This window comes from Mustela erminea, chromosome 21 (genome assembly GCF_009829155.1).
Source record: "Mustela erminea isolate mMusErm1 chromosome 21, mMusErm1.Pri, whole genome shotgun sequence".
In the NCBI taxonomy this organism is placed as follows: Eukaryota; Metazoa; Chordata; class Mammalia; order Carnivora; family Mustelidae; genus Mustela; species Mustela erminea.
Genome location: NC_045634.1, coordinates 2,561,008 through 2,587,989, shown reverse-complemented (window position 1 = coordinate 2,587,989; position 26,982 = coordinate 2,561,008). Strand labels below are relative to the sequence as shown.

The 26,982-nt window shown below is 38.9% G+C and overlaps 1 protein-coding gene across 3 annotated transcripts in view; it reads right to left on the bottom strand.

The window, feature by feature from the left end:
* Positions 1-23,316, bottom strand: part of KAT6A (lysine acetyltransferase 6A) — a 112,608-nt gene extending 89,292 nt beyond the window's left edge. For 2 of the 3 annotated variants that reach the window (XM_032329403.1, XM_032329405.1), the window contains exons 1-2: positions 23,224-23,316; positions 19,739-20,655 (exon numbers count right to left, since the gene is read on the bottom strand). In XM_032329403.1, the coding sequence (XP_032185294.1) occupies positions 19,739-20,338 (600 nt within the window). In that variant the 5' untranslated portion in view covers positions 20,339-20,655; positions 23,224-23,316. Of the gene's footprint in view, positions 1-19,738; positions 20,656-20,951; positions 21,040-23,223 lie in introns of all 3 variants that reach the window. The other variant, XM_032329404.1, reaches the window with a different exon arrangement.
* Positions 23,317-26,982: the final 3,666 nt, after the last annotated feature.

The following is a 26,982-nucleotide window of genomic DNA, read 5'->3' as shown; positions in this document are numbered from 1 at the left end:
GCCCCTGAACCACTTTCTATTCAAAGTTGTCACTGCTCATTTTTTGTTGTTTTTTTACATGTTTTTACAGTGTCATTCTTTGAACCGCCTAGGGTACCAGTGATACAGTAATTCTTTTTTTTTTTTTTTAGGTTTTTATTTATTTGACAGAGAGAGATCACAAGTAGAGAGCAAGAGAGAGAGGAGGAGAAAGCAGGCTCCCTGCCCAGCAGAGAGCCCGATGCAGGACTCGATCCCAGGACCCTGAGATCATGACCTGAGCTGAAGGCAGAGGCTTAACCCACTGAGCCACCCAGGCAGCCCTGATACTTAATTCTTAAAGACTATTTGCCTCTGGTCTCCAGACTTTTCTTCTAAGTTACTGGCCCTATTCTGCAAGTCTGGATGCTAACAACTTCTGATATACCAGAAGGTGACCACAGAAGGTTTTCTGACAAGCCAGGGCTCTCATTCCTTGCTCTTACGATTGTAAAATGGTTTGCAGATCCCCACATTTTTACGTCTGTCTTCAACAGTTTAGAACACTGCTTCATTAAAAACATAACAACCAGGGCACCTGGGTGACTCAGTTGGTTAAGCAACTATCTCCCGCTGAGGTCATGATCCTGGAGGTCCGGGATCGAGTCCTACACTGGGCTCAACACTCAGCGGGGAGTCTGCTTCTCCCTCTGACCCTCTCCCCTCTCATGCTCTCTCTCTCTCTCACTCTCTTTCAAGTAAATAAATTTTAAAAAATAAAAGATAAAAAGATAACAACAGCACTGTTTGGATACTTGATAGAGACTACTTATTAGCAATATGTATGCACACACTCGTGTATATGCATGTGTAATAAAAAGGAGGGTCTGTCGTGAAAGTAAGTTGTCAGCCTTACTGTTAACTCATCTGAGAAGAGTTTATCTACTTATCTCCATTATCTGGCACAGAGTAAACAGTCCACAAATTCAAAGGTTTACTGAATGAACCCCCAACATTCTTCAGTCAGCTTGATAGTGCTGAGACAGTAGAAGTTCAGGCATTTCATTCATTTGTTCAATGAATATTTCAAACTAAGAGCCAGGCCCCTTGACAGACACTGAGAAAGAAATAAAAAGCAGCCCTTGCCTTTAATGTCAGTAGGAGAGGCAGATAAATAGACTATCACAGTACAGAAGAAAAAATGTCATAGCATCAGCATGCCTATCATCCCATGAGAATATGTTTGTTACATTCATAAAGAAAGTCATCTCACCAAGCCAGTGCTGGTAGTGGAGGCTTAAAGGATGAGCACCAGCTAGTTTTTGTTTGGAGGACCATCTAAAAGAATGACATTCCAAGCAGAAATACATACATATAAAAACTTAAAGGCAAGAGTGTGGTGCCTATAAGGAACTGCAATATGTTGGAAGGCAGAGAGTTATGAAGTGTGGCAACAGATGACAATGCATTACAGCACGGAGCCTGAACTTTATCCAGAAGGCAACAGAAATCCATGAGACCTGAGCATTCTAAACAAAGGGAGGACATGATATTTCAGAGAAAGTAATCAGATAAAAGTATAGAGGTAAGTTCCAGATGTCAAGAGTGGAGTCTGCTAGATAATCTAAGCTCCATAAGAAGAGACATTTTTATCCATTTGGTTCACTGCTAAATCCCCACACTAAATCCCCATAATAGTACCTATACCACACGTCAGGTATCAATAAATATTTACTGGATGAATGAAGGGAAACCAGTCTAAAGACAACTGCAGTAGCCAAAAAAAGAAGTGAACTAAGTAAGGCAATGGGAGACAGACATAGGTGGCATGAATAAAGCTGCTAAAAAGCAATTATCTTTTATATATATATATATAAATTTTACTTTCTAAGTAATCTCTACACCCAAGGTGGTGTTCGAACCCACAAGCCTGACATCAAGAGCTGCATGCTCTACCAACTGAGCCAGCCAGGTGCCCCTATTTTATATATATATATAAAAGAATGACATTCCAAGCAGAAATACATACATATAAAAACTTAAAGGCAAGAGTGTGGTGCCTATAAGGAACTGCAATATGTTGGAAGGCAGAGAGTTATGAAGTGTGGCAACAGATGACAATGCATTACAGCACGGAGCCTGAACTTTATCCAGAAGGCAACAGAAATCCATGAGACCTGAGCATTCTAAACAAAGGGAGGACATGATATTTCAGAGAAAGTAATCAGATAAAAGTATAGAGGTAAGTTCCAGATGTCAAGAGTGGAGTCTGCTAGATAATCTAAGCTCCATAAGAAGAGACATTTTTATCCATTTGGTTCACTGCTAAATCCCCACACTAAATCCCCATAATAGTACCTATACCACACGTCAGGTATCAATAAATATTTACTGGATGAATGAAGGGAAACCAGTCTAAAGACAACTGCAGTAGCCAAAAAAAGAAGTGAACTAAGTAAGGCAATGGGAGACAGACATAGGTGGCATGAATAAAGCTGCTAAAAAGCAATTATCTTTTATATATATATATATAAATTTTACTTTCTAAGTAATCTCTACACCCAAGGTGGTGTTCGAACCCACAAGCCTGACATCAAGAGCTGCATGCTCTACCAACTGAGCCAGCCAGGTGCCCCTATTTTATATATATATATATATATTATATATATATATATATATCGCTTGTCAGTAATGAATGTCACCTTTTCCTTCTACTAATGCAGCTCAAAGAGACTAACAATTTTTTAAATTCTAAGCTCTGTAAAAAAAAATCCAAGTTAGTCTACTAAAGAGCAATAATAATGTTAGAGAAAACTGCTCCTGGTAGCAATCCTAAAGAAATCAAAATTATTTAATTTACAGTCAGGACTATAGTTACTCTCCATCTCCGCTGAGGTCAGAAAATTACTTCAGTCTACATTTACCAATAGCTTACTATGTACCGGTGCTGTATGTACTAGGGGCTAGTACTTACTATGTACTAGATGCTATCAGATACAGGATTTCTTACCACATCCTAAAGTGTGAGCAGTATGATGATCCCATGAAGAAATGGAAGGGCAAAGAAATTAAATACGTTGCCTAGGACCACACAACTAATTACGTAGTGAAACCAGAAAGAGAAAGCAAACTCCAGATCCCAAATTCTGTTCACTACCCTAAATGATGATAACTGATTTGAGTGTCCAAGGATGTCTTCTTCTATATTATGCATTTTTCAATACTGACCAGAAAAAAGCAATTTACAGAAATGCTTCACTGCACTGTTATGTTGAGATCCCCTAATCCCCTCTACCTGTCACGGCTCCTTTTCCCATACAGTAAAAAGAGAAAATAGGCATTTGTGCTGCTCTTTAGGAATATGAACTAAAATTGTCAAGCAAGGGGACTCCTGGGTGGCTCAATCAGTTAAGCATCTGCCTTCAGCTCAGGTCATGATCCCAGGGTCCGGGGACAGAGTCCCACATCAGGCTCCTTGCTCAGCGGGGAACCTGCTACTCCCTCTGCCTGCTGCTCCCCCTGCTTGTGCTCTCTCTCTCCGACAAATAAATAAAGTTCTTAAAAATAAATAAATAAAATTCTCAAGCAAAAGCTCTACCTTTTTTCTCAGTGACACACATGACAAATGACAACCACATGTACAATATGGTACCCCCTGTATACAGGCATACCTTCTTTTATTGGGCTTTTGCTTTGTGTGCTTTGCAGATAATGTGCTTTTTACAAATTGAAAATCTGTGGCCACTCTGCATTAAGCAAGTCTGTTAGTGCCATTTTTCCAACAGTATCTGCTCACTTCATTTGTGTGTGTCACATTTTGGTAAATCGCACAATATTTCAATTTTTTTCATTATTACTTTTTTTATTATAATGATCTGCGATCAGTGATCATGACTCAAGCTCAGATGACAGACTTTTTACCAATAAACCATTTTTTAATTAAAATAAGTCCTTTTTTTAAAGAATACAATCACATACTTAACAGACAATATAGTGTAAACATAGCTTTTTTTTTTTTTAAGATTTTTACTTATTTGTTAGAGAGAGAGAGAGAGAGATACAGAGCGCAAGCACAGGCAGACAGAGTGGCAGGCTAGAGGCAGAGGGAGCAGCAGGGTCCCTGCCAAGCAAGGAGTCCGATGTGGGACTCGATCTCAGGACGCTGGGATCAGGACCCGAGCCGAAGGCAGCCACTTAACCAACTGAGCCACCCAGGCGTCCCTAAACATAGCTTTTATATGCACTGGGAAACCAAAAAATTCATCTGACCCATTTTATTGTAATATTTGCTAATTGTAATGGTCTGCAACTGAACCCTCAATATCTCCAAGATATGCCTGTGTAAACAACTCATGTTCTCAGATAGCATATATGAATGCAAATAAAGCACTGAAGTTAGTTTAGAGGTAAGCACCTTAATTTTTCAATTAAGTCATTTCCTACTTTAAATTATTTTCAACATGTCTCACAACTGAATATAAAAACACTGCTATTCTAGAGCAGGGGTGGGCAAACCATGGCCTACAGACCAAATCCAGCTCACCACCTGTTAGGTAAGTAAAGTCTACTGGAACACGCACTTGTTTGTTTACATATTGCCTATAGTTGATCCTCACAGAGTTGAGAAGCGAAATCAGAGACTATATGGCCCATAGAACCTAAAATATTTACCCTCTGACACTTTACAGTAAATGTTTGCCAACATCTACCTTAGGCTGACAATCAATTCAATCAAAGCTCCACTACACTGGGAATTTACATGTCAATACACTAGACAAATCAGTTTCTTTATCTTAAAAAAAACAAAAACAAAAACAGTTTTTATACTTAGATGTTCAGAGCTCCCTGGACTTATGCATCACCACTTCATATAATTTATTGCTATCTCTTTGGCTCCCTTACTTAACTGAGAGCAGAGTATGTATCTAGCATCCTTCTTATATATAATCTCAGTACCTAGCATAGCACCTGGGAAACAGATATTCTGTGGAAATCTGCTGAGTGCATGTCTGAAAATAAGCATATGATTTAAGAGAGTCAAGAGTGAAAGAGATGCAATCCTACAGAAACTTGTTACTCAAAGTGTATTCTGTTCAGCAGTGGAATATTCAGGAGCTTGTGAGAAATGCAAAATCTCAGGCCTCACCAAAGACCTAAAACTTTATTTTAACAAGATTCCCCGATGACAATTTGAGAACAGTACTATACAAGAGGGTACTTAATTATATTAAAGTTGTTAGTCTGATTCCCAACATGAACTAGGGCACTTTGCATGGGTTAAAACAACAGTTCAAGGCTTCATCCTTACCTTAATTCTGAGCTTCAAGATACAAAATAAAGACCTATTTGACAACTTTATCAAAGGGGGTACTTTCTTTTTTTGTTTTCTTTTTGGATGGGGGGAGGAACACTTACTAAAAAATAGGACCAAATGCAGAGACTACTCAAGTATTTTGCCTATTCCAAAGGAATATGACCAGAGAATGCCCATCCTAATTTAAATGGATTATAAAGCATATGAAAAACACTTTTTAAATATCTAGGTATCTGTTTTTATGTCCCGTTAAAATTGATACGTGTTCATGAAAACTTCAAATAATTTGCAAATTACGATGGCAATATTTTGTGGGTTAGTAAATTGATTTGTTTTATTGTTTCACTGGAGAAAAGAGGGGGAAGTCAGCACTACTTCCTGCTGTTTATTTTTGAAAGCAAAGGCTAAAAAACCATTTTAGCTATGACCTGCTTGGCCTAAAAATAATCTTCAAAAAGGTTGAGGCTTGATGAATTTGGTAATTTTGGTACTATTACTATCCCTCTTACAGAAAAGGAAACTGACACTCATGGAAGATAAAGTAACTTAAAGATCAAACAATAAGCAATGAGGCTGAGATCTGTAACTATTCTTATATAAGCCCCGAACTAATCAGAATTAATTTTGTAATAATTCACAAAGAACTTTAAACTAATGCACCAAGTTACCAGAATTTGTTTTTCTCAATTCTGAATTCATAGTGTTTTTTTTTTTTCTTATGACTACCACTAGCCTCTACATTCCAGCACATATATTTTAGCTCCAATACCTTTTAGCTCCAATACTTGACCTCCATGAGCTGTTAGTTCATCTATAAAACAGACAACTTTCCTTAAAGGTAATTGTGACCTAAATACCTACATAGTATTTATTCAAAATTATGTAAGTTTTCAAATACAAGTAATACATGCACTTAAAAAGACTGACAAGCAAGAACATACTAAATCATCTAATGAATAGGTTTTCCCCGCCATCAGTACAAAAGCAACAAACTTAAGATTTGGGGGTGTGGGTGAAGGGTCATTCTACATAGGTCAGAAATCTAACAGTATAGGCCACTGGAAGAGAGAGGTCATTACAGGCTTACAAGGGAGACCCAGCAAAAAAGACCTAGATATTTCTCAAGCCACATGTAACAGTTAAAAAGAAACTCAACATATTTCTGATTACCTCTAAGAATTGTATGCTTTTAGGTAATCAGGCTTACGAGAAACTAGTAGAATACAGATCAGAGGTTGTCTCTGGGCACTAGGTAAGACAGAACAACAAACTCCGATAAGAAACAAAAAAGTCGAAAATGGATAATGATTTTTCATTTATCAGACTGCCAAAGATCAAAAAGTTTGGTAACACTGTTGCAAAGGGCGTGGGCAAAAAATGCACTGCTGGTAAATCTCTATGGAGAGAAATTTAGAAATACCAAAATTACAAAGGCATACACATTCTTTGACCCAATTATGCCACTTTTAGGAACTTACAAATCTAAAATAATGCACAAAGGAGGTTACTGAGGTGGAGAAAAACAGTCGGGAGAAAAACAAGGCAAGGTGCAGAAGAGTATATGAAGGTATGTTATCAACTGTAGGAAAAAATGCATATATAAAAGTGATTACTTATATATACAGAGAATCTCTCTGGAAGGCAGAAACCAAACACACTGGCTGCCATCTAGGAGGAGAACTACTTAGCTGGGGAAGAGGAGTTAGAAGAACTCTTTTGCACCTTTTGAATAGTACATACTAATGAATATATTATCTACTGGGCAAACACAATTTCTTCAAGTTTTAAAAATATTTTATAGGTAACAAAGAACAAATATTACCTTGAAGGAAGTAACAAATGGTACTTTTTAGCTAAGGTATCAAACATTTACTGAAAACATCTGAACCACTGTCTCTCTTTTTAATCTACAGAGGCTATAAATTTTGAGAGAATAAATGGGTTAGCCACGAAGTTTAAAGAGAGTTAAAAGTTAAAAAAACAAACAAACAAACAAACAAACAAAAAAACCACTTGATTTCTATCATTTTCCCTTCAGTTTAAACCTGACAGTTTCAATTCAACAAACATTTTCTGAGTATCTTACAAAGGGTTAGGATGTGGATACAAAGATTAGTAACATGCATGACCTGATAAATGGTTGAACAGATGTACCTAATAAATGGTAAAGGACAGCACTTTTTTAATGCCTGTCATTTTCATGAACAAGGGGCAGCCTGATGTACCAAAAGGAGTACTGGGCTTGAAAGAAACCAGGACTGTAATTCCATTTATTCCCATAACCAATCATATACTTCCATATACATAAAACCTGGCAATCATAACACCTGGACTGCCTACTTTACTACAAAAGTATTACAGCAAAAGAAGATATATGTGAAAGCAAAATTCTTTATAATCTGTGAAACACTTCGGAAACACAATTATACGACCCAAATGAAGTTTGAGAAAAATATTTTATTTCCCTTTTTCTTTCTCTAGTTTTCTTTGCTGATGTTACGGGTTCTCTGTTTAACTGAAGTTAGCAGAAACAAAATTGTGTTATTTTTATTATTATTTTCAAAGTTAATAGATAACAAAGCCAACCCACTTGTAAAGCATTCAAAGAAAGGTAAGTTTTTATTGAAAGTTACATACATAGGGATGCCAAGGTGGCTCAGTTGGTTAAGCGTCTACCTTCTGCTCAAGTCAAGATCCCAGAGTCCTGGGATGGACACCCAGGTCATGGAGCCCCAGCCGGGCTCCTTGCTCAGTGAGGAGTCTACTTCTCCCTCTCCCTCTGCCCCTCCGCTTGCTTGGGTACTCTCTCTCCCAAGTAAATAAAAATCTTAATTAAAAAAAAAGCTGCTAGCAAAATGCAGAAACATATAAAATGCTAACTAATGTTTGCTGTGGAGGGTAGTGACTCCAAATCCAAGATCTAAAAGTTAGACATGTGATTTGGCTTTTTATTCACACCCCATCAAACACTTATTATGGGCCTACAATGTTTTGCTTCTAGGCCCCTGTACGTGCTGTTCCCTCCGCAGGAACCACTCTCTTTCCCACCCCACCCATTTGCTTCCCCACCTCACAAACCTCTCACATGTGACTTCCTCTGAGAAGACTTCCCTAACTTTCCCCACCCCCTCCTCTGCATTTAGACAAAACTAGGTTTTACCCCAACAGAGCACTTACCACTGTGTATGTTAATTAGAGATTGTAGCTCCTTTACTCAGAACTTAATCACTGTGCTGGCACCTGAATATGTTGCATAAATACTTGTGAAGCATACCAAACATTGTGCCAGACGGACAGGGATACAAAGCTGAAAAACAAGATCCTAAATTCACTAGTAGGAGACAGGCTAAACCAACAATACAATGTAAAATGGACTATGAAGGAGGCATGTATGGGATATCAAGGGCATGAAGAGAGCTAAGTCAACCTGGAAGCAGGATGAGTGATAATGAAGAAAGAAACAGAAAGAGGATATGCCTAAACTAAGCCTGCAAGGTTAAATAAGAGCTAACTGGTGAAGAAAAGATAAAGGATAATCATTCCAGATATGAGAAAAACAGGAGCAAGAGAAACAAGGTGGTTCTGAGGAAATACAAGTAGTTTGGAATGTGCAGTGGGTCTCAAACCTCAGCATGCATCAGAATCAGCTGGGGCTTACTAACATACAAGTTGCTGGGCCCCACCCCCAATTTGTGATTCAGTAGGCCTGGAATATGGCCCAAGAATTTGCATTTCAAACATTTTCAGGTGACATTACTGCTATTTCTGGTCCCTAGGGCAACACTTTGAAAACCACTAGCACAGCAGAAAACAGCGGGCATATAAAGAAGTAGCAGTAGACAAGTTTGGAGCAACACGACAGTGCAAATGGAGTTAAAGTTACATACATTATGCCAAAGAATTTGGTACTGAAGGATTTTAAGCAGAGGAGTAGGTTGAACTTTAGAAAGACAGTAATAGCTAATATTTATAGAGCACTGGGTTTTATGTATTCTGTATCGTCCAGTAATTATTAGCCACATATGACTACTTCAATTAAATTACAATTAAATTAAATTCAGTTCTTCATCAACCAGCCACATTTCAAGAGCTCAACAGCCACAAATGGCCACTGACTAGGGTACTGAGCAAAGATACAGAACATTCATTCCATCATCACACAAAGCACTATTAGACAACACTGATGTACATTAACTCACTAAAACTTTGGAACTTCGTTATGAGATACACACCATATCATCTCCATTTTATAGAAAGAAATGTGGCTAAGAAAGATTAAGCAAATTACCCAAGGTCATAAAGCAAGTGGTGCCTACATGGGATGTAAACCCAGATGGTCTGGTTCTTGAGCCTATGTTCTTAATCACTTCTTAACAGGATCATTATTGGCAAAAATATGAACTGGAGGGAGATGACACCGGAGGAAGGAACACCAGTGAGTAAACTACTAAGGTAAAACAGGAGAGAAATGTCAAGGACCTGTACTAAGAGTAGCAGCTGGAATGGAGAAGTTAATTAAAAGAGATGTTAAGAAGTAGAAAAGATTGGGAATGGACCAGAACTGAATCCAAAAGAAGTACAAGTGAAGTGTAGAAGATGACACCAAAGTTTCTTATAGGAATCTGAGTCCATGGCAATGTCCCATACCATAGTAAGAAACCAAAAGAGCAAGTTAGGAGGTGATAAAGTCTGTCTGTGTCATTATGAATTTGAAGTGATTAAAAAAAAAGCCACTACGGGGCGCCTGGGTGGCTCAGTGGATTAAGCCGCTGCCTTCGGCTCAGGTCATGATCTCAGGGTCCTGGGATCGAGTCCTGCATCGGGCTCTCTGCTCAGCAGGGAGACTGCTTCCCTCTCTCTCTCTCTTCCTGCCTCTCTGTCTACTGTGATCTCTCTCTGTCAAATAAATAAATTAAATCTTTACAAATAAAAAAAAAAAAAAGCCACTACACTGTGGGTTATACAAGCCCAGAACTCAAAAGAGAAATCTGGATTATGAATTTAGTCATTAGTACAGTTGAAACAAAAAGCAGCAAGCAAAGAAAGGATCTTAGGGGGCACCTGGATGGCTCAGTCCGTTGAGCATCCAACTCTCAGTTTCAGCTCAGTTTATGAACTGGCTGATGGTGGGATCAAGCCCCACAAGGGGCTCCACACTCAGCTCCTAGTCCACTTGAGAGATTCTCCCTCTCCCTCCCCCTCTGCCCCTCCCCCTCCCCCTGCAAGTCCCCATGCTCTCACCTTCAAATAATTTTTTAAGAGTCTCCCTTTGCCCCTCCCTCACACCCCCTCTCAAAACAAACAAACAAAACAAAAATGCAGAACCCTAGGGAATCCAACATATAATATTCAGGCAAAAGATTAAAAAAAAAAGCCAGTAAACTGAAAATGAATTACCAGAAAGAGAACAGGGAGGACACCTAGCAAAGAATTATCCCAAAGGTCAGAAGAGGAGAGAATGGTCAACAAGCATAAATGCTGCTGAAAAGTCAAGTAACAAAGACTGAAAACTGTACACAGGAACTGTTTCAAACGGTGCTCTAGGAGCAAAAGGCAGGTTTCAACAGATATGGAATGAATACAGACTTTTTTTTTTCCCCAAGAAGTTTCAAAATGAAGGAAAGGAGATAGGGTGTATGTACACATCTCCAGCAGTGTTTCTGTTTGTTTTTATTCTAACCTGATGGGAGAGACTTCCCCATGTCAAGGAGCAAAGAATGGAAAGACTGGGAACATTACTGATGGGCCAAGGCTCCTGAGACAGGAGAAAACACTGAGAGATGAGCTCTAGACAAGACACTTTCTTTTATATCCTCTGAAAAGGTAGCAAAGGGGGGCAAAAGTCAGTACAGACATATGTAGGTTAGTGTAGGGCGGTATAAGCTGAATGAGCTCATACGGCCAGAGATTCTATGCTGTGAAGTAGAATATGGGAGTGTCTGAAGACAACATGAACTGAACTGCTGCAGGGAGAACAGATGAAAGACACAGACATACATCCCAAAGCAGAACTGATTAAAAGCCACAAATTCGTAAGTGGCATCCCACCACATGGTTGTGCAATCTTCTTCAAAATGATAAACAGTCCCATTTAGGAGTAGGAAGAGAAAAATTGTTGCCTTCATGTCAAGGCTAGGATTTGCCAATTAGGAGTAAAGCATGAATGAGGTGATAAACGGTAAGGCCAAGCAATTAGAAGAAAACCATTAGAGTGGTGGGAGAGGGGCACCTATCAAACTCACAAATGGAACCTTCTCCAAAATAATGCCATATGAGACGCTGGTGAGATAAAAGGGCAGGGGAGAAAGGTGGAAGATTAGGACAGTTATGCTCAGGAAGTATGATAAAACAAAATGTAGGAGGGGCACCTGGGTGGCTCAATCATTAAGCCTCTGCCTTCACCTCAGGTCAAGATGCCAGGGTCCTGGGATGGAGCCTTACAGCGGGCTCCCTGCTCAGCGGGAAGCCTGCTTCTCCCTTGCCCACTCCCCCGATCATGTTCCCTCTCTGCTTCTCTCTGTCAAAAACATAAATAATTAAAACAAACAAACAAACTTAGAGGTTTCCATGAGTACACTGTCCTGGTTTCAGTCAAAGTATGTTCAAGGGAGTGGATGTGAAGTATGTAGTTTCATTTATTTGTCTGAATTGCAATAATTAGATAAAAGTAGCTGCTTCTGTCCCCTGAGTCCCTCAGCCAGTTCTGTTAGAGCCTAGTTCTCAACCTTGGCTACCAGTTCTGTTAGAGCCTAGTTCTCAACCTTGGCTATACATTCCATGCACATGGAGACTTCAAATCAAACAAAACAAAATAACTTGAAATCTGGGCCCCCTAAATCTGCCAGATTCTAATTTAAGTGGTTTGGTGCTTATTTTTTGAGGCTCCTTGGGTTGTTCGAAAGTGGATATAGTGTCAATAACTACTGCTTAGAAAGAACAGGACTTTAGATTTATGTTATGAATTTAAAGAAAAATTGACTGGCATGAGAAGAAATGAAATAACTAAAGCAAGAAAAAGATAAAAAGAGGATCTAAATCCTAAATCAGGTATCTGAAGATGCCCTCAATAGAAAAAGTTGAAAAACCATCTTAAAGCACAGCACCACACTTAACACACACACAAAAATGTAATAATGTTTCTAAGGGTTCTGTTACACGTTCTAGAAAACTCGGGAGTTAAATGCTTCACTGTAGGCAATGAAGAAGAAAGAAAAACCTGTACTCTACTAAGCAGAAAGAACTGAAAACCAACACTTAACAGCAGCTTTCCAGGTCAACTACAGTTCACCACTCCCTGGAGGAAAAAGCGGCCTATAATATAAGCATGATAACACCTCCCACCCCCAGAATCTACCTCTTCTGCACAAAAGGTAAATGGCAAAGAATCAGCTGTCTTCTTTCACACAAAGATTTTAAGCTTTTTAGCTTCCAGATTTTCTTTCTACATCATTTACCAATAATCTTAAAACACCCAATCATTTTATAAATAACTGTTCCCAATCTTAACCTTTTTTTTTGCCATTATTCTAATGTAGTTGCTAAATTTTACCACAAAGTAAAAGTAATGCAGAGATGAATTGTCACAATGACCAAAAAAAGACAAATATAATCTATTATCTGCTACCTTTTCTTAAGGTTTAATATTATAAATCACCCAGAAACAAGACTCTGTATATACATAACAATGAATCATAGACCCTACATTTTTATCTCCCCATACCTGATGTCTTTGATAAGAATTAGTTCATTACTTAATAGAAAGGCTGGTACCTTTCTCTCTCAGTCCTAATTTTTTTTTTTTTAAGATTTTGTTTATTATTTGAGAGAGTCAGTGAGAGAGAAAGAGCACAGGAGCAGGGGCAGGAGAGACTCAGACTCCCGCTGAGTAGGGAGCCCATCACAGGGCTCCATCCCAGATGGTATCATGACCTGAGCTGAAAGCAGACACTTAACCGACTGAGCCACCCAGGTGCCCCTCATTCCTAAATTTTTTAAGTTCTAAGCAATTATCCAAGTCCTTCAAAGGTCTATGCTATATAGACTTTCTGAAAATCAGACTTAATTATAAGCAGACCTTTTTTTGTTTCCCCCCAAATTCAAGGAGTATTAACTTTCCCTTCCAGCACTAAGGTATCAACATGTTCTAGTATTTAGCTAAAAAAAAATACAACTTTCTAACTCTTCTAATTACAGCCATAAGAAAGCAATCTTTTCCAAAAAAAATTTTAAAAACTGTTTCTACTTTCAAGAACGTTTCAACACTGAAACAAGCTGATTTACATATTTGTGGTTATAAAAACCACCCAAATTCTCTAGACCAGGGTTTATTCTAAGGTTCCCATCAAGCAATACATTATTTTATATTCATTGCTCTCTAATACTTTTAAGCAGTACTACACTTAATGATGAAAAGCAAAGAAATGAGAAGGGTCTGACCACTTTCTCCCAGATTAGCTGACTATGTGATACTCAAGTCTCTTGGGACCTCAATTTCTCTATTTGTGAAATATGATTAGAAACACTGTTACCAAGACTGCTACTTATTCAAAATTCTATAAAATGTGTAAGATTCAAATCTTTTTTCAAAGAATTTATCTATACTTTGTAAACATAATATAATCCAATTATAAAATATACCTTACTCAACACCACAGCCAAATTTACTTTTCCTTAGCAGGTCTTTTTCTTTTTTTAATTGCTGGCCTTAAAAACTATTTTGACCTACAATAGCATTCTGCAAATCTAAATGCTACACTACTATAATCTCCATGCTTAATTTCAACCCTTAACCAAAGAGTGCCATTCTACAAACTGTTTCTTCACCTGTTCCCTAATGAAGTTGAAAGTAATTCTTTGGACTTGAATTTACAGAGTTATGTACAGTGCTGATGAAAGCCATCTGTTGGGAACTATGACTTTCCTGTCAAAGGAAAACACCAGAAAAAACAGCCTAGATTTTCCTGGGAACCAGCTGCAGCTCAATGAGTCCTAATCCTGCTCCAGCTGGGAAAAGCAGAAGGGTGAACTCACTACAGGTCTAATTCATCTGCAGCAGATCCTTTGTGAACTGACTCCACCCATGAGTAGCCAACTGGTAAACAACTTTACCAAAGGAGACTCTTAATCACTACACGAAAAAATTCATTTGTTTCTTTGAAAATGTTTAAATCAGAACACCAAAAATATTTGCTATTATAATTTTAACACTTGCCAGTTCACGAAAAATTTAAAAAAAACAATTCTATTTTAACCAACCTGGCAACCAGATTCAGTTCTCTTATATAGCTAAAATCCAAGTCAGTGTAGAAAATATACTTTCTCCAATATTCCACATAGGAAGAGAAAAAGTCCTATTATCTATGTGCTTTCACAGTATTAAAGATAAGTGTAATGTAAAAAAGTACTGGCCTGTGTGTCAGGATGAACTAAATAAAAGCATGGATAAGATAATGCATTTTGCATACATTCATTTTCTATTTGGTGTTTTATGAGAAACCATAATGAAAACCTGTATTATTAAATGTTATTAAATAGCTATTACATAAATATACTACACCTATAAAATTTAACCATGTAAAATTTTCTGAGACTTCAATAAGAAAACATGTTAAAGCACTCTGAACAGTACTCCACAAATTGTTAGCCCTTAACAAATGTTAGCTATTAATAGGTTTCTATAAGCAACTGCTTACGTTCCCTTGGCCTACTGATAAAGGGCAAAGAAAGGTCAAGATGGTTACATCCTCTAGATCCCTATTCCCAAAGCAATTTATAGTATCTGGCATCTTAATTAATTTCTTCCCTTTATTTCATCAATTTATTAGTAGTCAGTCCAAGTAAGTGCTACTGTCAAAAGTACAAGAAAAGTGTCTAGGTTGCGTGCATTGGCTGGGTATAGAAGCTTTGATTAGCAATGACAAACCAAAGGTTTGCTTCAGTAGCTCAAATTTTCTTTCAGCGTGTGTCATGGGCTGAAAATGAACCAAAACACACACAGTTCATAAGCTAAACAGAAGACCAAAAATTGCCTGCATAGTTGACTGTATTGCATTACAAATATATCTCTGCCTGAGTTATTTTTAAAATTCTGGAGTTTTTAAATAAGAATAAGTCTACTGAGACAAAGTCAATTCCTAATTATATTTAATCCACCTCAATAACTTGTTAGTAACAAATTTTTATTTCTAGCCAGCTTCTCCTTCAGGCCCACAACATTTAGAGTCACCAAAAAAAATGATGTAGCATCAATTTTACTACAAAGGCCATTTCCAAATAGCAAAATCAAAACTTTATTATTCTTAACTCGGTAACCTGAAAACATATTTCCATTCAAATTCTCATCTCTACATCAAAGCTCCACTTATTCTGTGAATTTAAAATGTCAAATTCCAGTAACAAAATAATTTGGACTTTACTAAAAGTTTACTGTATTGAGATAGAACTTATTTTAAAAGGCTATAAATTTATCACTTGATCTTTCTCCTCCAGGGTACCTAGCTGGGTAATAAACTAAACAATAACATTAGTTGACAATACTTTCTCTACCCTTTCCAACTGTAATGCTTTGACAAATTATAATTCTGTTCCACAACACTACTCAACAGAGTAACACTTTAATGATGTGGCTGATTATCACAAGAGTATAGGTTTCTGGATTAGTAATATGGAACATAAGCTATATATATTCAAGAACATTTTTCTGCGTTAAAATGAACCCAAAGAAGTTTGAAATCAAGGTGAAAATTATTCCTGAAAAGGTTCCTTCCAAGACACCGTGTCGAAAGATACAGATCATCACAATCTCAAATAATACAGCCTCAAACAAGAAACAGCTCATTATTTCTCCGGGATTGACAACACTTAATTGTTCTGAACAACAATGACTGTGAAAAACTAAAAGTTACAGTTTATAAACTAAAAAAGAATCCCAAAAAAATTTCACCTCTCTCGGCTTTAATCCTCAACAAGACCTAAATCTTAAATTCATTGTTATGGTAGGCATCTTAAATGTTTCCCAAATGAGTATGAATAAATCAAACAAATGAACAAATTATCCTAGAGTAAAATCTGTATTTCAAAAGGGAAGAAATTTGCAAGGGGCCAAATGTTATTTAAGCCAGTTTCACACTATCACCCTCACCTATATGCCATAATTCAAGGGAAAGCAACACTCTGAACCCCCAAATGAAAAGCACTCTAATATAGCCATGCAACAAACCCCAGGCTGAAAATCAAGAAACTTCAGTAACAGATAAGATGAAAATAAGCACAGACATTATCCTCAAGAAAAAAAAAATAAAACAAAGTACCATGTAGACAAAACAATTTTTTTATGGACTTCAGGTATACAAAACTAGGGTTTTCATAATCTCTGGTTTCTGATACATTCTTTTTCACTGGTTCAAAGCCAGTTTTAAAATCCAGTCTATGATAGAGAAAAAGAGACACAAACCATGAAGGGGTGGAGGTAAGGGGAAATAAGGATAGATAATATAATTAGAGAATGTAATATAGCTATAATATACAATAATAATATAATATAAAAATATTAAAAATATAAAATTGCATAAAACATAATAATGTAATTAAAGAATGTGCTATGAAGTTAACAACAAGAACATTCACAATTGTGTACTTGACGGCAGTGACAGGAATTATATGTAACAACTCCCAAGAGGCAGCAGGTATAGCTGTTATAAAGACTGGAGCCAGACTACCCAAGTTCAAATCCTAGCTTTGCCACTAATATCCCTGTGACCTGGAGAAATTACTAAATCTCTTTTATGCCTCAGTTTCTTCACCTGTTAAGATAATGGTACCTACTTCATTGAGTTGTATGCGAATTTAAAAAGTTAATATATGTACAGCTTCAAAGTAATGCCAGGCACATAGTAAACACATCAAGTTATCCAAATTCATCATAAAGTACCACAACACTAAAGCTAGCTCAGAAATTTCCCTTACAACATGGATAAAACATTTACATCACAGTATCCCATGGATTTTCCTATTTATCAACGTGAAAACACAAGTAACTTTAAGTGTGTTCACAAACTTTTAAAAATACAGTTGTTTCTACATAGCTGATCCCAACAGAAGTAGCAAAAACCACTCAGTTGTTGATAATCTAACATACAGTTCTACAATTCCTTCCAAAGTTTGCTATCCCAAAGAAATAAAAGTTAAAATTGATATAGATGAAAATAAAGAGGAACTTGAAATAATGCCATGTGGGTTCTAAGGAGAGTGTCTGGCCCCCAGTAGGTGCTCAATACCTATTTGCTAAATTAATTAAAGCCTAAAAGTTAAACTACTCCCCGCCTACACTCTTCTTTCTCCATCACTGTCGAACACACTCTATTTTTTTTTTTTTTTCAGAATACCTAGGTTCACAATAGCAAACCAATCGATTTTAAAAAGAGGAAAGAAAGTAGATTAAAAAAAACAATGTAAAGAGTAAATATATAATCTGTTCAGAGAAGGAATAATTCCTCACTGTATTATCATTTGGAATGTGAGTTTTTCCTATCCTTGGGGGAAGCACTGAGGAAAATCACTACTGAAAATAAGACTATTTAAAAAATATATAGGAGATCTCACCAACTCTAATTTCACAGAAATTATAAAATTAGTTTTCAATTCAGACAGCACACATATATAGAAGTCTCCATTCAATGAAACTCAATTTTCCTAAATGTATACTCCACATTTAGATACTTTGGTTAATAACATTATATATTACAGTTACGTAACCAAAAAGATATTTCTAACCAAAGTAAACCAGCAAATCTCTACTGGATTAAACTTTTTTTAAATGTAGGTCTCCTATCAGCTGCCAAGAATTGTTGGTTAGATGGCTCTCAAGGTCCCTTTCAAAAGTAAAATCCTAGGGTGATAGGACTCAGATCCATTCTATAGTGTACTGTATTAGCTACTTTTTAAAAATAGGCAAAACTGTCATTTTATGTAGGACTAATATTCTTATAAATTGAAATATCTAATTCAAGCAAGGGAAACTATAATAAAAGCAAGCACCCAGGTGTTCTAACAAGACTTTGTAATATATATAATACTCACAGATAGAACACTAAATTCATTATAAACTATAAATTATTTCCTGTTTCCATGTAGTTTAACCTATAGATCATTTGGTAACAATTTCAGGAATCAATCATTGTACTTCTTTTAACTTCAGCCAAATGGGATCAAGAAACAGTTCTTACAGTAGGAGTTCTATAGGACTGAACTACAGAATAAAGCATTTTGGTTACTTGGCCAGCTTGAATTTTTAATACCACACTTTTAATAAATGCTCAAATGAAAAGAACCATTCTATCAGAATCATTTCAAGGGTAATAACAGTAAGATAATGTTTCTATTTCAAAGTTCACAGGGAAAACCACCCTAAAACAGATCTCTAAAAACTCCATCAAAGAAAAATACTGTTTATTTTCAATAGCTATTTAAACAAAAATCTATAGGTGGGCTATTAACTGCAATAAATTTAGATTGAATCTCAAATATTTTTAAATACATTCAATGTTAACTTCACAATCTCCTCATCCTACAAGTAGCTTCCCTGGTCTTAGGCAAGACACAGATTATTTGACTATACTGTGTACTAGTGTGCATCAGTACTACCACTCTCCCCAGAACTACATTCAGAACACCTGAAATAAATTTACAGCTAAGACACTACGTCAATGTAAAAAAACCACTAACAAAATTCTCATTCCCCAATATCTATTTAAGGGCCAAATTTTGCTGTTTCTTAGTGTACTTTCAACTGCACAAAACAACAGCATGACATACAGAACACAGTAAGGTATGTCACTGTGTATCAAAACTCACAACTCCACAGAACTCTGGGAATAAAGGATACTTTATTCCTGACCCATGCAGTTACACCTACCATAAACAATAACACTTAAGACTTCATCCTATGCAAAGATTACATGACGGAAAGTTAGAATACAACAGAAATAAGGAACTGAGGAAAATCCTTAGCTACTACTATGGGTCAGGAGAATCAGTCTCACTCCTGCCTAATGATAATGTGCAACAAAAAGAAAAAAAGGAAAAGAGTTTCTTAGAGTCACCTGCTTATTTCAACCAAGCCTCCAACATTCAGAATTGCTCATCAACTTCCAGGTATAAGACATTATAAGAACTTACAACAGCCTCAAAGTTGCATGCTTATCTAAATATGTTCTAACTGTTAAATTCTTATCTAAATCTGTTCTTTTAGGTACATCAATACACTCAGGCGTCAAATATTTCTAAGTATAAGGACAACTGGTAGCTATGAATTCTAACAACTCACCAATAAAAAATCAGAAGTGATCATTCCATGAGTCCCCAAACCCAAAACCTGAAAGTAACTCCTATATAACTTCTTAGAAATGTAAGTTTGTAGCATGCTATTATCATCAGCTCTATGAACACTGATACATTTGCCACCCTTACCTTATCCTTTTCATGTGGAAGGAGTGACACTGGAGGTAAAGAGGAAAGAGACTCACAACTCTCTTTCCCATCCACACTGGTTGCTTTAGTGTTGAGCCGATAAAGAGGTCCATCTTTAAGGAGTCTGCCGTGGCCAACGGCTCGTTTAATAGCCAATCGTAACTGCTGGTGAAAGCCAGAGGCAGCACTGCCTCCGAATAATGCAGACACATCCTTCTGACCTTTCAAAAAACGTTCAATGCTTTTCAAAGTTGAGCCACTGGACTCTGCCAAGCCCTCAACTGCCCGCTTGATCAGTTTATTCCAATCTACATTTTGTTTATTATCCAATTTTCCATGGTTTCGGGGTTTAGGAACTGCTATTCGCCCAGGATTATCAGGATCTTTATAGGAATTGAGTCCTTTATTGGAGACTTTTAAAATTGTTCCATCTTTAACACTCAACTCCAATTGTTCTAAAACAGTTTTACGATCCAAGCCATGGGATGAAGACACTGCATTGCATATCCTTTCTTCTGAAGGACGCTGTTTTTGCTTCTTCACTTTTTTGATGGCCTCCAAAATCCACTCCGTATACAGGGGGTTAGCGAGTTTTACCATGGTGAAGGATTCTGTATATCCATAGAGTCGTTATCCCTTATCCTGATGCTGAGTAAGTTTTACACCATGGAAAACAACATTCTCGGAGGCTGGGAACCAGTTAACCATAGCATACAAGTTTTCTGGCCTGAGTCCTTTCTCCTTTCACAAAACAGAGAGCCTCCCCACTTTCACTTTAGAAACCAAAACAACCTGTTATTTGAAATGTCTTTAAATTTCCCAATAAACTTCTCAATAGCACCACACATGGGTCTCTTCATAAAGTTGTTAGAACTCAAGAACATCTCCTTCCCAGCAGAAAAATGTGCATCTTATGCCTGAAAAACAAACAAGGTCAGTTTTCTATCAAGTCCCATTTCATAAATAAGCTGTAACTGAGACATCCTAGTCTTTAAAAATAATCAAATACCAAGTGTTTACTTGTTTTAACAAGTTTCTATCAACATTCCAAAAACAATTATGTATGTGAACCATTGGGGTAAAAAAGGAAAAAAAAAAAAGATGAATAATTAGGATACAATGAGGAAACAAGATGAGATACATGATGAATGACCTTAGGCTACAACTTAGCAGGAGGGTGCTCACTATACTGTACTCCACAATCTCTGCTCACCAGTCTATGAACTGAAACTCTTCCTCGACATCTTTCCCCAAGAACCTATTCAGCACTTCAACAAGTATCTGGATTAGTAGAAAAAATCCTGCAATGAAAGTAAGAGTGAATCTTTCATCTTTCAAAATTCCAGACATTCAAACTGCATAAAAACAGTCAATTAGGCAAAAAAACCATTGAGAAAATTTTAACTAGTTTATATAAGAAACAAAATATGCAATTTACACAGATCAAGTTCATACTGTATGTACAATATTACTGTAAACATTCCAAATGGAAACAAAAATAATATTGAAAGTCAAGTAAGAAAAGTCCTTCAGAATTTTAAAATCCAAATTCATTCAAATTTTAAGAATTACATGCTGACAGCTTGTCCTAAACTGAACTAAAATACTAATATTCAATAAACTGAAGGGAGAAACTGTCAAAACGTTCATAACCAAGCTACAGAGAGAGAAACTAGAAGTGAGAAATGCCCAGAATCACTGGGTTCAAAAATGCACACACTACATACCAAATGTACTATATTGCCTGTTGGCAGATTTAAAGAGAGTTCACAGATTCAAGATTGCTGACCTGAAATGTACATTAATGAGTGAAACACAAGCACATAAATACATTTCCTCTCCAGGATCAAAGTCAATATTCTTTCAAACAAAAGAATTTGGCAGAAACAGGTCTTTTTGAAAATCACCAAAATAATGAATTCTGAATCAAATTAACTTCTTTGCTTCCAAAAAATAAATATAATGTATGTTTTTTTTAGAACGTCTGCTCTTATTCTGAAGGGCATTTACATTACAACATAAACAATGACAGAAAAATGGCTCCCGCAGCAATTATTAAGACTGACATTAAGATCAAAAGGAAAACTAAGAGATATCAGGAAAGCTACAATCCTATTAACTCTAATAGGGAAAAAAAAGACTGAAGTAAACACTCAAACCTGAGCCAAGATTTATTTTTAAATTAGCTGACTAAAAAGAAGCCCCCCTGAGAGAGCTATGCTTCATTTTGGTGAGAGTCTCGAGAGGACAGAAATCATAGTATTATTACTCCAAGAACGTTCATTATGCAGACATCAAGGCTAAACTAAACGAGAGGCTCCAATCTGAGTTTAAGAGGCTGCGAACGTCCTAATTGATTCTGCTCGCAGGTAAACGAATGACAGCTACTCCTTGTCTCTCCGGCCAGGGTCTTCACGCGTCTCCAGGTCTCCCGAAAGTAAAGCGCCTGCAGACGTGAGCTGTAACTCTCTGAAAGTACACCAGCGGCTGGAGAGAAAGTGCAACTTGCTTCCGACAGTCCTTCCCCGGTCTCCATTCCCCACCCCCAAACACATCTTCGCGCTCTCTTTTTAAAGAGCGAGAAACTTTAAAAACTTGAAACCGCACAGCCCCGCAGCTTGCCAGCGAGGAGCTCCGCCGTTCCCATTAGATGGAAACAGAACCCGAGGACTAAGTTAACAATGAAATCACGTGAAAGAGTTAAGAGCAATGGATCTCCCCTTCCCAGCTCCTCCAAATCCTAAGCTCCACAGAGGCCGGTTCAAAGGAGGCGTCTGTGGCACGCAGGCTGCCCCAGGAGCCTGACAGGTCCCCCAGCTCCCGGCCAAACCGGCCGAAGGTTGACAGGCAGCCCGCCGCCTCCCCTCCCAGCACAGGGGCTGACAGCCCGACAGACACAACACCACACGTGCTGCCTCCTCCGCACCACAACACCCGCCAGCCTGTCACCCCCACTTGCCGCCTCGGCCCCGCTCGGATCTCCGCGAACCCGGCCGGAGCCGGAGAGCGAGCGCCCGGGAGCGCGGGCAGAGGGAGCCGCGGCCGGCTTGGGGCGGCGAGCAGCCGGGCGCAGGTGGGGCCGGGGCGGTGGGCGCGCCCCCGAGGGAGAGCGGGCTTCGCCGGCACAGCCCAGCCCGAGGCTCCGCGGCCTGGGCCGCTCGCCGCCCGCCCACCCGCCGACTCCCCGGGGCTGGGCCAGGCGAGCGGGAGGGCGGACGGGCGGCGGGGGCGTAGGGCCCGCGAGAGCCGGGCCGGCGGGCGGCGCGCTGGCGCGGGGTGGGGGGAGCCGGGCGCCGGCCGGGCGCGAGGGGGCGGCCTCGGCGCCCCAGCCCGAGGCCTGGCGCAGAGCAGCGGGAGGCGGCGCAGGCCGCGGCGGGGCCTGCAGCGGCCCGCCGACCCCGCGAAGCGGCGAAGCGGGCCCCGGAGCGGCTCAGCCTCGGGCTCGACGGCCAGGGACGCTCGCCGGTGGCTCCTCGGCTACTTACCGGGGGGGAAGAGAACCGGGATCCCGGGGCCCCGGGCCGGACCGCGGAGATGCCCCAAACTGACACGGCCGCCATCTTGGAGACAGTGAGCTCCGGCCGGGGGGAGGGGAGGCGAGGCGGCGGAACAGCCGCGGGGGGAGGGGAAGCGTCGCGAGGGAACGGCTGCCTGGGGAGGGAGCGGGAACAGCCTGGGAGGGAGGCGAGGGGGAGGGAGAAGGGGAAGCGCGAAGGGTGGCGGGCGAGGAGCGGGAAGAGCTGCGCCGAGAGCCGGGAAAGGCCGGAGGGCGGGGCGGGACAGGAGGGAAGAGCCGGCCGGGCAGGTCACGTGGGGCCGGTACAAAAGGCCAAAGCCAAAGTGGGAGGAGGACCTGATGGGTCTGGAGGCCAGCAACTGGGGGTTCCTTCTCGTCTTTCTCACGCTGTTAGGTCAGGCAGATAGCGGGAAGGGGAGAGAGTGTATCCCCATTACACAGCTAGGGAAACTGAGGACAGGGTGTGGGTGGGGTGGCTTTCCGTACGGCAAGGAAATAAGGTGGCCAGACGATCTGAACGATCTGAACTCCTGATGATGTCTGTTTACAGTTAGTAGATCCTCCCTCCCCACTTCTGTGCCCTCACCCCACTTCCACAGTGACTCTCCCAGAACCGAAGTCGAGAGCTGGGGGAGTGAGGAGTGGACAAAGGGCGGGAGGAAGTTGCCTTCCTTTAGGATTCCCTTGTTGCTCTCACTAGCATCCCACACATCTTACCCTACTGTAGGAAAAAGAGGAGGGCAGAAAGGGTGGAAACTCAGACACGCATATCAAGCCCTTTCACCGCAATGACTTCATCCTCCCCACAACAGAGAGTCTTGTTGGACCTTAGCAAGCCATTTTTATAGAAAGACCCAAGTCACTTGTGTCCTGTGACTTGTACAAGGTCACAGAGCTCTTTTGTGGCACACATCTGAGTTTGAAACCTTAGTCTCATTTGTTCCGCCGCCTGTTTTTTACCCATGCCCTGTGCAGAATTGCTTTTTTCCGAATTGATAGCTGAACCACGAACTGGCCCTTCTTGTGGCCTGTCTTCTACTGGTGACATATATGTTTCTTTGTCTTGTCTCTCATCTAGTTTAAACTCCTTGAGGCAGAGATTGAGTCATACTTCATATTTTTTTCCCTGTAATAAGTGACAAATGAAAAGACATATTAAATGCTTAATAATTTTTAGTGGAAGTGTTTTCCTGCTACTGGACCTTTAACTGTTTTGTGTCCTGCCCCTATGTAGACAGTTCTCCCCAACACCACCTCATTTTATCTCAGTTTTACCTTTTAAAGACCACCCCTTCACTCACTGCCTTAACTTTGATTTGTATTTTCTTTCTGAATTTTTGTAGTATTGACCACTTGCCCTGTTCCTTTGGCACTTGATATGTTGCTCTTCTATACATTTTTTAATATATTACCAGACATATGCTCTTTGGGAATGCCTCTGCATCTCTAATGATCTAGTCTTGTACAAGCAGCACAGACTCAAAAAAAAAAAAAAAAAAAAGTTCCTAGTGAGTGAACATTTCTTCAGCCACTAAGAAAAAGACAGAATTTTTACCCCCAACACCAGCCCTGCCTTGTTTATCTCTTTAGCTTTTCTCCATTCTAATCCTTAGCCTTATTGTTCTACACCACAGACCATCTAGATCATTCAGTAATAACATAGGAATTTGTATCTTCAGATGGTGGTCCAGCCAACTCTATTCTAGTTTTAACACTGATAACAGAAGTGTGGTGTGGTGAGATTTACTGCATCACTCTTCATCACTTACTTCCAAGACACAGCCCTAGATGAGAGAAATTTGGGAATATAAAATAATCTGTTAGAAAGGATATTTTCCAAACTAGATGAATCAGACAGATGCAGTCTTAGGTAAAATGGGAGCTACTTGTAATGGAAATACATTCAGAAGAAAAAAAAAAAAAAAAACGCAGTGGGAGAGTGGGGATTCTCATAAGAGAAATAAAATAAGGTTTTTATTTCCCGGAGAGGACAGATGAAGTTGTATTAATAGTAAATGAGTTCTTCGTGTGAGACTAGTATGTAGTCTTCACAAGAAAAATAATACAGAGATGTGTTGTGTTTGCTTTTTGATAGTTTGGAAGAAAACTAACCATAGGCATTCCTGTGAAAAAACAAGCTGGAGTTTAAGCTCCTAGTAGCACGAATATAAAACAATTTGCAACAACAAAGCAGTTTAGCTTTTCAAACAACTTCCATAGAGAGTCTTTGCTTTACATTTGCATAATTTAATGGCACATTCAAGAGGTCTTCTCAGAATAAATGGTTTGCAACAAAGATCAAAGCCCTCATATCTTGCATGTTAAAAAAAAAAAAGAAAAGAAAAAGAAACAATCCCTAGCACTGAAAGGACAGCTTTTCTTCCTTCAAATTTTAGTCAGAATTCAGCTCTGGAGGATTGGCAGCTGAAAGCTACTTACCCCTTCCACATTTTGCTCTAAGAAACCCTGCCTTTTCAGTTATATTTGTTAATTACATTTTACACAGAGTTCAGCTAACCCGAAAATAAGAAGTCTCTTTTATCCTTGTTTCAACAGGAAAAGTTTTATTCCATTTATATTTAGTATAATTACTGCTGTATTTGGATATATACATGCCATCTTACTATTTATTTCTTTTTGCCCACTTATTCATATTCCTTATTCTGTTCTTTGTTGCCTTTTTTGAATTAAAAATTTTCATTATGCCATTAACTTCCTCTATTAGCTTATTAATTATACATTCATTTAGAAGTCAGAGATTACAACATGACTGTTTGACTTATTACACTCTAAAATAAATGATTACTTTTACCACTTCCCCAAGAATACCAAAACCTTAAAACGCTATGCTTCCACTTACCCCTTCCTCTTTTTTGTGTTTATTTTTTTCATGGATTTTAATTGTGCATATATTTTAAGCCACACAAGTTTTTATAATTATTTTTCTATACAATCAATACCCATTATATTCACCTACATCTTTACCCTTTAAGGTACACCTTGTTCCAATATGGATTTATGTACTCCTGCCTGGAATTTTTTCCTTCTGTTTGAATAATTCCTCTATTAAGAGCGGGTCAAGTAGTGACATGTTCTCTCCATTTCTGTTTGCCTAAAAACATCCTTCTATCCTTAATATTTTTGCTGGGTATAGCAGTTCAATTTAGTAACTTCTTTTCCCCTCAGCATTTTAAAAATGTCCCCTGAGGATGCTTGGGTGGCTCAGTTGGTTAAGTATCTGCCTTGGGCTCAGGTCATGATCTCAGGGTCCTCAGATCAAACCCTGCATGGGGCTCCCTGCTCAGCAGAGAGTCTGCTTCTCCCTCTCCCTTTGTCCCTCTCCCTGCTCTTGCTTGCTCTCTATCTCTCAAATAAATAAATAAAATCTTTTTTTTAAAAAATGAAGTTGCCCCCCCAATTTCGATCACTGCTTTGTCACTTTTGAAAAGTGATGTTTTTTCCCCTAGCTCCTCTTAGTATTTTTTTTTCTTTAGTTCTCAACAGTTTTCCTGTGGTATGTCTAGATGTGGTTTTTTTGTACTTATCCCACTTGGGTTCTGGGGTGGGATGAATGCCTCTCAAGGAGTTCTTTGAATCTGTAGCTTGATATTTTTTATCTGTTTTAGAAAATTCTTTGTCACTGTCACTCCTTATCTCTCTTTTCCTTTTAGGACTTCAGTTATATATATGTCAGAATTTTTCACTCTTTACCATCTGTATTTCCTTT